This window comes from Penicillium antarcticum (genome assembly GCF_028974205.1).
Source record: "Penicillium antarcticum strain IBT 31339 chromosome Unknown utg000003l_segment0_segment0, whole genome shotgun sequence".
In the NCBI taxonomy this organism is placed as follows: Eukaryota; Fungi; Ascomycota; class Eurotiomycetes; order Eurotiales; family Aspergillaceae; genus Penicillium; species Penicillium antarcticum.
The window spans coordinates 1,695,011-1,709,779 of record NW_026695301.1 but is presented as its reverse complement, the minus strand read 5'-3'; the positions used below and the strand labels follow the sequence as shown (position 1 = coordinate 1,709,779).

General features: G+C 49.6%; 4 protein-coding genes across 4 annotated transcripts; 2 read left to right on the top strand and 2 right to left on the bottom strand.

Annotated features, from left to right (window-relative positions):
- Positions 1-63: 63 nt before the first annotated feature.
- N7508_003344 (MKT1 family protein) lies at positions 64-2,597 on the bottom strand (the record flags this gene model as incomplete). The annotated part of the gene is made up of 6 exons (XM_058461410.1): positions 64-153; positions 205-397; positions 449-927; positions 978-1,907; positions 1,963-2,534; positions 2,591-2,597. 6 exons carry the CDS (start codon positions 2,595-2,597, stop codon positions 64-66), a joined length of 2,271 nt encoding a protein of 756 aa, XP_058321987.1.
- A 601-nt stretch (positions 2,598-3,198) lies between these two features.
- Positions 3,199-4,587, top strand: N7508_003343 (uncharacterized protein; the record flags this gene model as incomplete). The annotated part of the gene is made up of 6 exons (XM_058461409.1): positions 3,199-3,366; positions 3,415-3,474; positions 3,565-3,618; positions 3,679-3,695; positions 3,748-3,898; positions 3,955-4,587. 6 exons carry the CDS (start codon positions 3,199-3,201, stop codon positions 4,585-4,587), a joined length of 1,083 nt encoding a protein of 360 aa, XP_058321986.1.
- Positions 4,588-5,286: 699 nt separating this feature from the next.
- On the bottom strand, positions 5,287-7,161 carry samB (MYND-type zinc finger protein MUB1; the record flags this gene model as incomplete). The annotated part of the gene is made up of 1 exon (XM_058461408.1): positions 5,287-7,161. The coding sequence occupies one exon, from the start codon at positions 7,159-7,161 to the stop codon at positions 5,287-5,289; it is 1,875 nt and encodes a 624-aa protein (XP_058321985.1).
- A 4,063-nt stretch (positions 7,162-11,224) lies between these two features.
- Positions 11,225-12,564, top strand: N7508_003341 (WD40 repeat domain-containing protein; the record flags this gene model as incomplete). Its single annotated transcript, XM_058461407.1, has 5 exons — positions 11,225-11,339; positions 11,439-12,151; positions 12,221-12,310; positions 12,359-12,478; positions 12,544-12,564. The coding sequence occupies 5 exons, from the start codon at positions 11,225-11,227 to the stop codon at positions 12,562-12,564; spliced, it is 1,059 nt and encodes a 352-aa protein (XP_058321984.1).
- Positions 12,565-14,769: the final 2,205 nt, after the last annotated feature.

Below are 14,769 nucleotides of genomic sequence, written 5' to 3'. Positions count from 1 at the left end.
CAGCTGCGAGCCGTACCCGAGATCCCTGCGGATGATGGTTATAGCTGTTTGATGTGGATCAGATCATCGTCTCTCTGAGAGCCACTGGTTCGCGTCATCCCAGAACTTCACGTCCGCGAAATCCTTGCCGGCATTGTGTGCTCCCTTGTAGACCTGTATCAAATGTCAGTATTTGGCCAACATGAAGCTTCCATCAGCACTTACTGCATCCCATAGCTTGAAAGCCAGATTCAAGTTTCCAGTGAAACTCTCGCTGTGCTGGAACCATTCTTTGCCCTTTGCCTTCACATCGGCACGGGCCTCAGGCGAGGTTGGGTTTGCTTGCAAAGGAAGATCGTCCAGGTAAGTCCGGACCGCAATTCCAAGTCCACAGTCGTTATCATCAATGAAGGGAAGCCTGAACAGGTATGTTAATATACGAACTCACACTGGGAGTTTGAGTACGTACTTGATAGCCATCTCAGTCCAGTCGTTACGATCCCGGTTAGCATCACCGCCGAGGAGCATGCCAGTCAATACGACCTCGACCAGGTTCCTGAGCGCAGAGCGCACCTCGGAGATCAAGGAGCGGTAGCAAAGAAGTTGACGGCTTAGAGGGCCAGAGTATCCAATGCTCTTGTGTTGCAATTTTCCGACACATGCAACACGGGAAACGAGCATGTTGAAAGTCTTGTCCTCTTCTGATCCCCGCATGGGACCGCCAGATACTCCTGAGAACCAAGGCTTAGTGTTGAGAAGGTCCAGACGGAGCATCTCGAAAGCAATGAAAATAGCCTCCTCGAGGTTGTCTGCAGGATCCACAGCTGACAATGACTGCTCTAGACTCTTACCCCACGTAGTAAGGTTGTGTTTGTCATCAACATATCCGCGTAGCTGCAAGAAACGCCACATTACATTAGATAGGATGTCCTCCTGGGAGGAAAGGCTCTTTGGTCTTGGTTAGCAATTGATCAATGTCAAATATTCGGACAACATACCAGTGACTCCTTAGTAGCAAAAGACTTGGACACAAAGTCGGATTGCTTCAAGCTTTGGACAGCAAACTTGAAAGATCCACGGGGAGCCTGGAGCTTCTTGACACTGTCAGGAGCTGTCTGGCCCAGAATCTTCCAAGACTGGATGGTATCCTTGACCGAGGGAATGCCCTTGAGGTTAATCTTTCGATCAGAGTTATCATCAAACCACGGATGAATCGTAATCACTTTAGTCTGGTAAAACCGGTGAAGCGAGTTTGCTAGCAGACAGATATACTGAGTCCGGATGGGAGTCAGAGTATCACCCACGAGCGAGCGGAAGATCTCGGTATCTTCAGTGCCTAATGGTAGCGAGGCGCGCACCTCGCCAGATGTGAGGAAGTTTGGTACATCGGCGCTAATGATACCTTTGGATAGGTAGAAATACAGCTCTTCAGGAAGTCGCTGTCCGATGAGTTCGTGCATATCGGAGGAAATATTCTCAGGGTCCATGGGCCCGACTCGGCCATCTACGTCCATGTACACATGGTGCTTCACAATCATGTATGCACGCTTGTAGCGATCTCCATACTGGATTTCCTGGATGCGTCGATCATCGTCAAACTGGGCGCACAGTGCCAAGGCACTTCGGCCAGCTTGGTTGAACATTGGCAAAGCATCGCGAACGCTGGGGCTCTTGCCGGGGAAGGCGGGGTTTTCGAAAAGTGGGAAATGACGCAGGAAGGGAGATCCCAGTAGTAGGCAAAAATCTAGGAACTGTTCATTTGTGAGTCGACCCAGCTCTTCTTGGCAGGTTTGTTTCGTGATCCAGAAGAATTGCGCGGGGTCGGTATCAATGCGAGTGACCAGCTTGTCAAGGTCAAACAAAAAAGCTTCAGATGGGGCGTACACAGCATCGACAACAGGGTTGGGACCGCGAGCAAGGTAGGATAGCTGTTCGGATGCATTGGTCAGTTCCTATCCGGGCCATGACACAATGTCTGCTTACCTGAGCCGCGGCGCTGTAAGGCGCGACCATGAATTCGACACCATTTTGGGTCAAGATCCGTTGCAGGAACTTGAAGAGAGTCTCCGGGGGCGGGGTTCCTGAGCGTTGCTTTGGGTCAGCAGCTGTTGAAATGCTTCGTCGGGTCCAGTGGATGGGGGAGAACGCGGGGCTGCCGATGGAAAAAAGGAACGAATAATAAGATATCATACCAGCACTGCTGAAGGCGTCGACAACCTGGTCGGCTTGCTGTTGGTCATACAAATCCCAGGCTTGGTCGAAAGACCGCGACGATGTGGGCTGGGGGCGCTGTTCCTTCTTGCCAAAATCAAGGCCATTGAACACAAAGATGCTGGCGACACCGAGGTTCTTGAAAGTCTGTAGCTCCTTCTCGATGTTGGTTCTCAGGGCGAAAGGGAAGCCACCGAGTGCGCCCAGGAGGGCTTCGCGGGTGGACTGGTTGATAAGGTGTTGATTAATGTAGTGCGACGCATCGATACCGACAACGGCACCCTTTAAAGCTGAGAGGGGGAGGGACTGTGCGCGGGACACAGCCCATTCATCAAAGGGACGGACTAATTGAGAGTAGAGGTTAGCTGATGCGATTGCAGTGGAGCTCAGGGTTGGGTACTCGGCATGTTTGGAGCTGTCACGCGCTAAAAGAACGGCCGGCGCCGGACAGCAGAGCGCAGAGGGAAGGCAGGCGATAGATAGTGATATACTCGAGGGGGTCCGGACAGCAGATCAAAAGCTTGAGAATGCGACAAAAGCTGTGGTGGTTGGGGTTGGAGGAAAGGTACGAGGGGGGGAAGGCGGAGTTGACTTGTTTTTTTGCCTGTATCACATCTTCTACCACTACAGTACGGAGCACGGTATGCTTTCTTATTTACTGACTATTTGGATGTACTAAATTTAGCATGCTATGTGAGCACATAATCATGAAGTCATGCTAGTCCCATATCTCACTTTCAAACGTACTGGTACCATAACCAGCAACCCACTCTGGAAGGGAAGGTATATCAAAATCAATTACGTTAAGATCACAACATCTGGGGTTATCAAATATGGTCGGATCTCGCCTGTGCTCCGAAAGGCGATGGAAACTAAGACAGCCGAGCCCAGTGAAGGAGACAACTGGATTGGCCAAATTATATTGAAGATACGCGGGCCCACCAACCTCCCTCTATATATATTCACCCCAGTCTCCATTCTGTAATGACCCCTCTAAACTCCATTGAAATGGCTGAATCAACCCCAATCGAGCTCCCTGTCATTGACATCTCCAATCCCCACGACTTCGCCGTGGGGAAGGCCATGTTGGACGCCGCTGCCAAGTATGGCTTCCTGTATGTCAACAGCAAGGGCACTGACTTTACCGCTGAGGATGTGGATCATGGCTTTGGATTGGTAAGTTTTACTCTTATTGGTAAGTATGGTCTCTAACTGTCTATATAGTCAAAGAAGTTCTTTGCCTCTCCCGCAGTAGAGAAGGAAAATTGTCGGATTGAGCCAAATGTGTGATACCTCAGTATAAAGCATACAGCATAGCATACAGCATGCATGTATATGACAACCAAGCAGAGGCTAACCTCAATGGATTACTAGAATCGTGGTTGGTCAGGCATGCATATCGAAACGCTGGATCCTGAGCATCAACGGGTAAGTCATATCTTGCCTACCCCGAAGAGTATACATGCACGATGCTAAGACTTGAAATAGACAGGAGACTTCAAAGAGTATGCAACAGCCATCAAAATAAATCCATAAACCACTAACCCTATGAAACAGAGCTATGAACTTCGGCGACTTCAAAGATGGCAAAGCCCAACAACCACTTCCACCCTCACTTCAGCCCCACGAAAGCGAGATCAAAGACTTCGCCGGACTATGTAACAAGACCTGCACCCGAATCCTGACTCTGCTAGCCCTAGGCCTAGAAGTGCGCAACCTAATCCCATCCCATCCCCTCCACCCCCAAAACTAACACCAATCCAGATAACCCCCGACTTTTTCACAACCCGCCACGACCCAAGCACAGGCCCAACAGGAAGCATCCTCCGCTACCTATTCTACCCAAGCCTCCAGCGCGAATCGACAAAATCCTACAGCCACGACAGAGACGTGCGGGCAGGCGCACACTCCGATTACGGCAGCATAACGCTCCTCTTCCAACGACCCGGTCAACCAGGACTGGAAATCTTTACTCCAGAGAGAACGTGGGCGCCTGTTCCCATTATCCCTGGTAATGGCCTGACCAAAGACGGGGAGGAATATCCCTTCCCGCCTATCTTGGTTAATATTGGGGATCTTTTGAGTTATTGGACGGATGGGTTGCTGAAGTCGACTGTGCATCGGGTTGTGTTCCCGCTTGCTGAGCAGCAGGGCGATGATGCGCGGGATCGATATACGCTGGTGTACTTTTGTCATCCTGTTGATTCTACCGAGTTGGTTCCTGTTCCTGGGGAGGTTGTGAAATTGCATCGGGAGACGAGTGAGGGAATTGGGCAGGGTGTTGTTGGGTTTGGGGGTGGTGCTGGGAGTCTTGAAAAAGGGAAGAGGCCTTTGACTGCTCATGAGCATCTTATGTCTAGGTTGGAGGCTACTTATGGGTTTAAGAAGGATGAGTGAGGTGAGGTGACATGTGTTGTGTTGTATGGGGTGGTAGAGGATATGTGAGATGTTTTACGGATGCTACTCTCATATGGAATGTCAAGTATTGCAGAGAAAATGAATGAATGAACTGAGATGGATTATGGAACGCCGGTGCCGTTGTGGCAAAGTGCAAATACACAAACAGAAGAAACCTCCAGACATAAATCAGAATCATAGATGAGATGCGCATCTGAAATGCTTCAGAAGGCCGGGATGCGGCTGAAGGTGTCGGAATGCTGCCCATCTACTAACAGATAAGAAACTCGTGACAGCACACAATTAGTTATGAGCGAAAACGTAATAGCCCCCAAGGGGACAAAAAAAAGTAGAGGGAAGAATCCCCAGCGCAAGAATGAGATGTACAGTCATGATGGTTTAAAAGAAAATGGTATGGGCAATGAAAAGGATGGCTCGCAGATGAGGACCTCACGTCAATGAACCAAGATGCAAGGCAAGCTGTGCGAGAATGGGAATAAGAAAGAAAATAATGCCAGACAACATGTAAAGAGGTATCTTCGGGTCGAATTGGAAACGCCGCCAGATTTTGAAATGCCATGCGCAAGGGAGACGTGAGACCTTGGAACAGAATAAGGGAGACGCGTGATGGATATGACGCTATGCGAGCCAGTATGCATGGAAATCAAAATGAAACTCCTTTCAGGTCGTTGGGTCGTATCAGGGGGTAGTGTGACACCAGTGCCGGTGGTAAAACCATGCGGATTTCTGGCAGTCTTTGCTGCAGTACTTGGTGCGACGGCAGCGCCGACACTTGGCGAATTGACGCTGGAAAACTTCCCATTTGCCGCACTTATAGTAGGCGCACTGACGAATGCCACCTCTCGCTTCGTCCTTACGGCAGAGGTTTCTCATGACAACACACGCCCAGTACTGCATGTCCTTGGAGTGATGACGAACAGTGAACTTCTCCACCAGGGGGAAGATGTTGAGGTCCTCAGGTAGCAGGTACTCCTCTTCATCCTCAAACTCGACCGGCGAAGAAAGATCAGCGTTCTCATCCAAAAGATGGAGTTCGCGATCGATCTTCAACTTCGGAACCAGATGGGAGGACTGGAAGTATTCGCGGAGGTTGCAGTACTTGGAAACGTAGGCCAAGAGCTGTAAGGACATTAGGACATCCTCGTCACGAGGCATGGTTGTGAGCACTCCTTGGGTTGCAGGTGCACTTCGGTCACGGAGGTACAAGGCGTAAGGGCTGGGTGCGAGGGTAGGAGAATTAGGGTTGTTTGTGGCTTGCGCGGGAGAAAGACCCAATCCACCATTAGCCTGAGTGTTTTCGTTGTTAATGATGCTGCCATCGACAGAACGATGGGCGATGTTAAAAGTCTCCACTTCTTGGCCACCTTCCTCGGAGGGATCGGTCACTGTCAGGTCGTGGGTAGTAGACATGTCATCAATCATCGTTGTCTCATTCTCATCCGCATCGTCAAGTTCCATCCGATTGGGAAGTCCGACGATGGGTTCAGCGGGTTGCCCCATGGTGCTATCCTCTCCCATGGTAGAATCTTCACCATTGGCGTCGTCTGACTCACCGGACGCCGACATCTGTTGACGGATTGAAGGGCGCTGTCTGGCGGCGGCTGTTTGGAGGTTGCGGGATTGTGCGTGGAGAGAGCCACTGGGGGTGGTTGGGGAGTCTGGTTGTGAGACGATTCCAGTCTGAAGACCAGGAAGCATGCTAGGAAGACGCTCAGCATCCCGTACAGGACGCAAGCCAAATCCATCTGCGGTATCCATCGTGGGAACGGCGGTGGCAAGAGGTTGCATCGACCGCAGGCTATGACCAGCCCGTGGGAACCGTCCGTGGTTGTGCGCCTCCTGGCCAAAGGTGCTGCGTTCGGGAGGCGAGGTCATGGGCGCGCGGGGAGGAGAAGTAGTCACATCCATAGCATCGGAGTCGGTGGGCTGGCTATCTTGATAGAACGGCTGTGGAATTTCGATACTCGGAGGAGGGGCTTGTCGGCGGGAGTGATGTGACTCCGTCAGGGAGTGTGACTCCATCTGGGTATCCGCAGAGGCGGGCGTGGAACGGGTAGAACGGGTTGATCGAGTAGAGGTTTCTGTGTGAGATCTGGATTTGGCATCTTTGGACGACTCCTCATTCTCTTTGTCTTCGGTATCGGCGGATGGTCCATTGCGGGATCGAACCTTGTCCACCACTTTGATGTAATTACTGAGAATGGTGGCAATGACCGGGACCATGTCGGCTTCCACAACCCGAGTCCGAACACCCTCGGAGCCACGCACGCCAATGTTGACGACACACTGGAAAGCGAGGCTCCATTTCCACATTTCCATCAAATCCTTACTCCGGCCCTCCTTAAGGATGCACACGAGTCGCTCGATGCCGCCATCGACGGTGAGGATATCTCGAATCCGGGCGGAGGAAGTTGTGAGGTAGGCAAGGTGATTGAGGGAGTTGATAAGCGGTAGAGTGGATGTGCAGTCAAGGGCACGTCGGTCGTAGAGGGTTGTGGTGATGTTGACCGAGGCCTTGTTCACATTGGGGATACTAAAGTTGACTTCTCGCATGGTGAAAATCGGACGAGAAAACGCGGCGAGAAAACGAGGTGCTAGATCAAGTGAAGCCGAAAGATGCGAGATAGCATCCAGGGGCGAAGAGATGCAAAAAGGCGAGGACCTTGACGACGTCCGAAGTGGGATTGGATTGTGTTCAGCCCCCTGTCCAAATGGGATGATGCCCACTGTCTGTAGGGATTCCTCGCTGATTGGATCGAAAGTCAAGCCAAAGACATCAGGCGCTCGAAAAGTGACGGGATATTGATCACCGACGAGGTCGCTGGCGATAAAATTCGATGACTCCCAGAAGGGGGAGGGTTCGAGGCTAGAGGCTCCCAAAGGCTCTGAATGAAAGAAGAAGGGAACGAAGGGCAGAATGCAGATGAAGAAGCGAATCGGCCAGGAGTTAACGATAAAGATGGGGATGGCGATTGGGGGGGGGGGGTGGGTGGTGGGAGGAAGAGGTTTCAAGAAGGCGAAAGCGGAGAGCGTCAGGTGCCTCCTTAATATTACGATATACCCGCCACTGACTTTGCTTTGCTTTACTTTTTGACTTACTTTACTTTACTTTACTTTACTGTGGCTATTTTAGTCTTGTTTGCTCTATTATTAATAGTCTTCTCTCTCTTCTCTTGTCTACAGAGTACTGTCAACTTCTATTATTCTCTACAGACCGTACCTTCTGTTTACTCCTGGTTGAGTACCCTGTTGCCACCCATGTAAATTACACATCCCTTAACATACCAGCTGGCATAATTGTTCCTTGTCACAGGGCAGTATATCCTTGATTCTGTCACGTCAAATACTCTGACTTAGCGATCAACAACTATGACGCCGCCTGATTAATCATGACAGGCCCCATTCGGCACGAGCGGAGGCCACTATAGATCTGCAGTGACCAACATCCACCAATGACTCTTACGAACTATTCAAATAACTTCGGCCATTTCTCCTGACTGGATGTCCCCCACACTCAAGAGCCGGTCAAGCCTCATCTCCCAAGTGATAGATCGACAAGAGAAATGAGTTGTGTTACATCTAAATTTTATCGACGTAAACTTGAAAATGCCCCGGAGCACGAGACCAAGGGATCGGAAGTGCTGTATCTGCATGTATGCTGCATGCTGCAGTATTCGTCTATCATTTCCCCAAGTATGAAACTACACACTTCGTACAGAGTATAACAGAATGCCCCGTCCAATAGTGAACCGAAGGACAACAGACACAACCCTGGAATAGCTTGGACCTTGCCCTGCCAATATCAAGTGGAGTTGACCAGTGCAGAGTACAGTGAACACACTCTGATACTCCATTGACGCCGTTTCATCAGCCCTGCAGGGATGTTTATTTCGAGAAAATTAAACTTAGCAACACATAGAGGCGTCAGATCAGCCCGAAATCCCCGCAGACCAAATAGCATTGGCCCCTAAGGACCTCTATCACATCTCCGACAGGGTTCACACGCGCTTGCAATGCGCACAGACGGGCTAAGATTAGAACACCTGCGAACTGCCGGGCCATATCTGCCTTTGCACTTGCGGGGATTCAATATTTGTTTAATAGTGAGGACCGAGTAAACAGTCAACTTAGTGATAATACCTGTACATGTTTGTGTAGTGGTTGGGACCCCTTTTCCGAAGATCAGCAGTTCTAGCCCAACGTTGATTACCTCTAGCTCACTTCTAACGGTCCCATCTTATTTCGTGCCGAGCTCCGTTCTCAAACTTCAGGATCGGTAACGGCTAGTTCTCGGCTTATTGTCGACTTTGGTCTTCGATCGCGACAATAGCCTTTGTGTGAACTGTGCGGTGAGGTCCACTTATGCATATCATAATTCCTTTTTGAAAAGGGGGCCCTCGGCCTATTTTCGGTGGGTTATTCTATGCAACATACTAAATAATGATTCTCTGCATTAGTATGCTGTAGCAGGGGTTGCAAGTCTTATATCAATATCAGAATTAATAGTGCAATATAACTCCTGCGGGATCAGCCATTATTCGCTGTTCCAGATGGATTAAATTGACTTTTGTTATCACCGGACATATTGCCAAGGAGCATAAGTGGCGCATTTTCTAGCCTTTCAATATCGTATATCCCGTACAAATGGCTTTTCAATGTGTCAATGCATCGATGTGAAATTGAATATGTCAGACCACAGGAACAGATCCGTATACACATAAATGTCTCAATGCGGACATTAATATTGTGCACAGAACTCTGTACCTCGCCGCTGGGACATGCTCTTTAAAACCTATTTACTCGTCATACATCGAGTTCGGATCGCCAACCATCTCCACAACCAGGAACGCCATATACCCTAGAGAAGGTCGACTGCACACTTATGCAAATTATATGAAAATTGACGCATTATCCAGACTATGACGAGATATTGCGAGATATAATTCAAACGTGCAACAGACTTCATTGCAGGCGTCATCAGCAGAGCACAGTAGAAAGATTGAAGCTATGATAGATACTGCAATAAGCTCCACGAGTTCCTCCTTGAATCAGATTCAATCCAGAACTCGAGCTGTTATAGCATAACCTATAACTGGTCCAGTCTTGGAGGGGCTGGCTCTCCTGAGACCGAAGGCGTGGATATGGTAACGCAGATAGGAAGACAATCTCTTGTACCCCGATATCTTTGTTTTGTTTTTAGGTTCCTTGCTTCGAACAAGGACCAGGATGAGACAGTCGGACTGCCATTGGTGGTATTATCCCTCTTGATATCCGAGATTAGAAGTGCTGCGATTCTCCGGGGTGGGAAAAAAACCACTGACCTCGCGATGATCTCAGTTTGATAGCTGCCTTGCGGCTCCGGGCTGAACTGGTTGCGCCTCCCGGGGCCGAGGGTTTGAATCATGACTGTGCATACAGCCAGATCCATGTTGGACCGACAGGTCAGCGCTCTTCTGGTCCAATGGGTTCTGGCAAGCGAGATTATCCCCGAGCTCTACGCATTGGTTTCAGTTCATGACTCTCCTATACTGTAGGTCCCCTGTAGGTCCGTAAATGAGGATTTGCACGGGGTTCCGTGCAGATCCAGAGCGGGGATATTGGCGGAGTGTCAAGCGGAGACATGTAATGAACAGTTTCTCTGCCATTGTGTGTACATTTATTGTGTGAATATGTATAGAGTATGAAGTTAGTGGACGTAGTCTGTAAAGTATGAGATGAAGAAGGAGCAACTAAAGCCGAGAATGGGCGTGGTGGAGACTGCAAAAACCCAATTTAGATGAAATGCGCTTACGATACATGCCCGTATTGTCTTCTGCATAGAAGTATTCAAGCTTATAAGGAATTGTATGCTTGTAGTCCCACTAGACTAGTATATGCACACTCTACTTCCGGACGTAGTCCAATCTCCGTCAGAATTGGATGAATTGACGCAAGGGAGAAAGAAACTGATAGCCGCGAGAGAGGCGCGGCGGTTGTAAAATGCTTACAATGTCCGAGTCTTCGGGACTAGTGACCTTAGCACCAAAGCCGATCCCACAATTTCCCATTCCTGTTCAGAACTATCAGGAGATGTCTTATTGGTGTGTGTTTTTTTCCGGAGTGGCTCCCACCCCTGAGCCCCTAATACAATACTACATCTCCATGTATATTGTACATCAGATACATTACATGTAGATAGGTACCCATGTACTGTCAGCTTCAGTTCTGATATCAACAGAAAGAACTAAAACGCTCAGGTACCTAGACTGTACTTTGTACAGAGTACTTGTATTGAAAGTGTATTGGTCCAGGGTGGCCACTTTGAACAAAGAACACCAACATGGAATCGAAGACTAGATAGAATAGAACAGTAGAACAGAGATCAATGTCAATAGCCAAATTAATGTACCTATTTACTTCCAATTTTGCAGTAAAAGTAGGCTGATAAATGGTACCGATGTCATCGATTACCACTAGCCGGTAATACGCCTCCTCTCTCTCTCACCCCCTGTTCCTCTCCCATTCCTTCCCCCCCCCCCCCCGTATTATGATCCAAGCCTGAGGCTCTTCTCTCTCTTTTTCTTTCCTCCTCCTCTCGGCTTCACTTCCAATTGTACTTCCTGGGCGAACCGATAAAATGGCCGATATGAGCGGCGAACAAATGCAGGCCAAGATCACCGCGGCCAGGCGCGAAGCCGAGGGCTTGAAGGACAAGATCAAGCGCAGAAAGGATGAGTTGGCAGACACTTCCCGTATGTCCCCCTATCTACTGTTGTACTCAGGATGAGACAGGCAGTCTGCTCATCGCGGGATTGATGAATCATGACTGACCTTTTCACCCCCCGTTCCAGTCCGCCAAGTCGCGCAGGACCAGACTGATGCCCTACCACGAATTGGCATGAAGCCCCGACGGACGCTGAAGGGCCATCTCGCTAAGATTTACGCCATGCACTGGTCGACCGACCGCCGCCACCTCGTTTCCGCCTCGCAGGACGGAAAGCTCATCATTTGGGACGCCTACACCACAAACAAGGTCCATGCGATTCCCCTCCGCTCCTCGTGGGTCATGACCTGTGCCTACGCCCCGAGCGGCAACTACGTAGCGTGCGGTGGTCTTGACAACATCTGTTCTATCTACAACCTGTCCTCGCGCGAGGGCCCGACCCGTGTCGCGCGCGAGCTGTCCGGACACTCGGGATACCTCTCCTGCTGTCGCTTCATCAACGACCGCCGCATCATTACCTCGTCTGGTGATATGACCTGTATGCTGTGGGATATCGAGACCGGATCCAAGGTGACCGAGTTCGCCGACCACCTCGGTGATGTGATGTCGATCAGTATCAACCCAACAAACCAGAATATCTTTGTTTCCGGTGCTTGTGACGCTTTCGCTAAATTGTGGGATATCCGTACCGGCAAGGCCGTTCAGACTTTCGCTGGTCACGAGTCCGACATCAACGCTATTCAGTTCTTCCCCGATGGTAACGCCTTTGGTACCGGTTCTGACGACACTTCTTGCCGCCTGTTCGATATTCGTGCCGACCGCGAGCTTAACATCTACCAGGTAATCATTTGCTACTAAATTACGGATTCAATTGGACGGAAACTAATTTGTTTTTCTTTCCCCCCACAGAGCGACCAAGTCCTGTGCGGTATTACCTCTGTTGCCTTCTCCGTCTCTGGCCGATTACTCTTCGCAGGGTACGACGATTTCGAGTGCAAGGTATGTTGGTTTCGAGTTGTTCAATGAATCTCGCTGATGTGAATTTAGGTATGGGATGTTCTGCGCGGTGATAAGGTTGGTTCCTTGAGCGGCCACGACAACCGTGTGAGCTGCCTCGGCGTCAGCAATGACGGCATCAGCCTGTGCACTGGATCTTGGGACTCCCTCGTAAGTTTCATCTGCCATTACTCAAGAATGATATGAATTACCGCTAACCATCCTCCTCTCTACAGCTCAAGGTTTGGGCCTGGTAAACCAAAAACAAAACGCAAGATACCCCGTGTCGATCATTCTGCAATGCTATTCTTCGACTTTTTACTTGATGGCTCGAATGTCGCCATACGATAATAATCAATTGGGGACTCCCTTGGGACACCCACACGCTCGGCGCAGACATCGGTTGCGATACGGAAGAGGTGGAGGCGCCTTCGGAACCTGTCCCGGGCGAACAAACGATAGCGATGACACAATATTTGTTTGGATATGACGAGAGCGCGAGCTGGGCTGCCGGTTGTACAGTGAGATGGTGTCTGATGCTTCCGTGACCTGGTTTCTCGATTTCTCGATTTCTCGATGCCCTTTCCCCCTTCTTTTTCTTGAATTTCTCTATCCCCCCTTCGGTTCACCTTTTATTCTCTTCTTGTTCTGGGTTGCCTCATCGGTCTCGGCATGTATTCTCTTGGCGAAGGCAAAGGAGGACCTGGTTGCTGGATTTTGGCCATTTGTCGCTGATCTGCCTGTGTCGATTCCCTTCCCTTCTCCTTTCCCATTTCTTTTTTAACCTTATTCACCCCCCCCCCCCCCCCCCTTATTTTTCCCTCTGTTTTATCCCTCGTAAAGAAAGAGTTTGCTGTACTTACTGTCTCTTGCGTTGGAATCTCTTGTCTCTGGGATTCGTCGGTGTCGGATTTTCTTTATGGTTCGAGCAGCTCCAATTTCCATTAGTTCACTTTTTTTGCTTCTTTCCCGACGGGAGGTGATGGTATGCAGCATGTTTCTGTCTGGCTTTGGTTTGCGAGCGTGGCGTGAGCATCAGATCGGGCATGCATACACGGTCTTGATCTTCGGTTGGACAGTAGACCGTACATAACAGAGTAGAGAGTTGTAGTATGGGTTTGTGTCTGTCCATTGAGTGTCAGTCATGTGAGGCCAAGTGGAAAATTGTACACGTAGACTCACAACCCTAACACGTGCATAGTCACGGGAAGTTAGAAGTATAGACCTCAACCATGAACACATCAAACAACCTACCACCTGAACAAGCCCCCTCCCGCCCCCCTTTGCCAACACAAAGGCAACAGTTGAAAACACACAGTCCCGTCTCACAAACAGAGAAACAACATTAACCACGGATCAACTCTGGAGACTTAAATATGAACTCGCAACAGCATCTCCACGTGAGTGATATGACTTACCACTCTTCTCGGCTAACATGAGATAGCTCACATGCCGAAGAAAGATGACCCTTGAATAGAGACTTGAATCGGAGTGGAACATGAAACAAAGTACGTCAGAGTCCCCATGAACACGTCGAGGACAAATTCTAAGGAGGATAATATCCCGCATCCTGGAAGAACCGGGAGAGACACTGGTATTAGTATTAGTATTAATAGAAGTGGGAACGGAAACAACCAGGAAATCTAAGAAGTCAACCAGACATCTGAAAGTGTAGAGCGAGACTATAGCCACGAACCCCTTCTATACGAAGTATACGAACGTCCTGCCCTACAACTTACTCCGTGGTTCCAAGTATCAGACTGGAACTATAACCTAAAAACAACAAGCAAACCCCCTCGAACCAGTCCCTGCCCGTACCCAGCCTGTAAACACAGTCAACCAATCTCAAATCCTGAAAGATCAAAACCAATCAAGCCCCACAGCAACAGATCAGCACAAGAGAATGGGGACTGAAACGGCGTCTCCTCAAAACAGCATCACCGCCGGCGCTCTGCCAATAGCCAACAGGCTAGACGCCAATTCGCTCGGCACGTCGGACACTGGCCGTGCCGTACCATACACCCTATTCTAGAAGTGGGAAACTTGGTGCACGTCAACGTGGAGAAGATAGATCATCCTAGGGGCACTGCTATTTCGGAAAAGTGCCGCGTGAGGAAGCGAAGGATCTCTCTAGACCGTTTGCTGCATTGGGATTGATTGGCATCTATACGTTGAATACGAGTTTGATCGACGGATACGTTCGGCTTGTTGCCGCCGAGGGTGTGCTGCTGAAACGTGAGGCTTGGGATTGTCGATGCTATACTTTATACTTACGATACTACCTTATTGTTGAATGGTAGTATTTTCGAGGAATCAGCTATTGTGTAGAATGTACATATCAACAGAACACAGCCACACTATAAATAAAGAAAGAAAGAACATTCTTCGGGTGTTCGGGAGTCTGAAACGCAAAAAGGGGCTGCCCGTTTCATGACGATCTCTGCCTACCACAGCCCCATCTC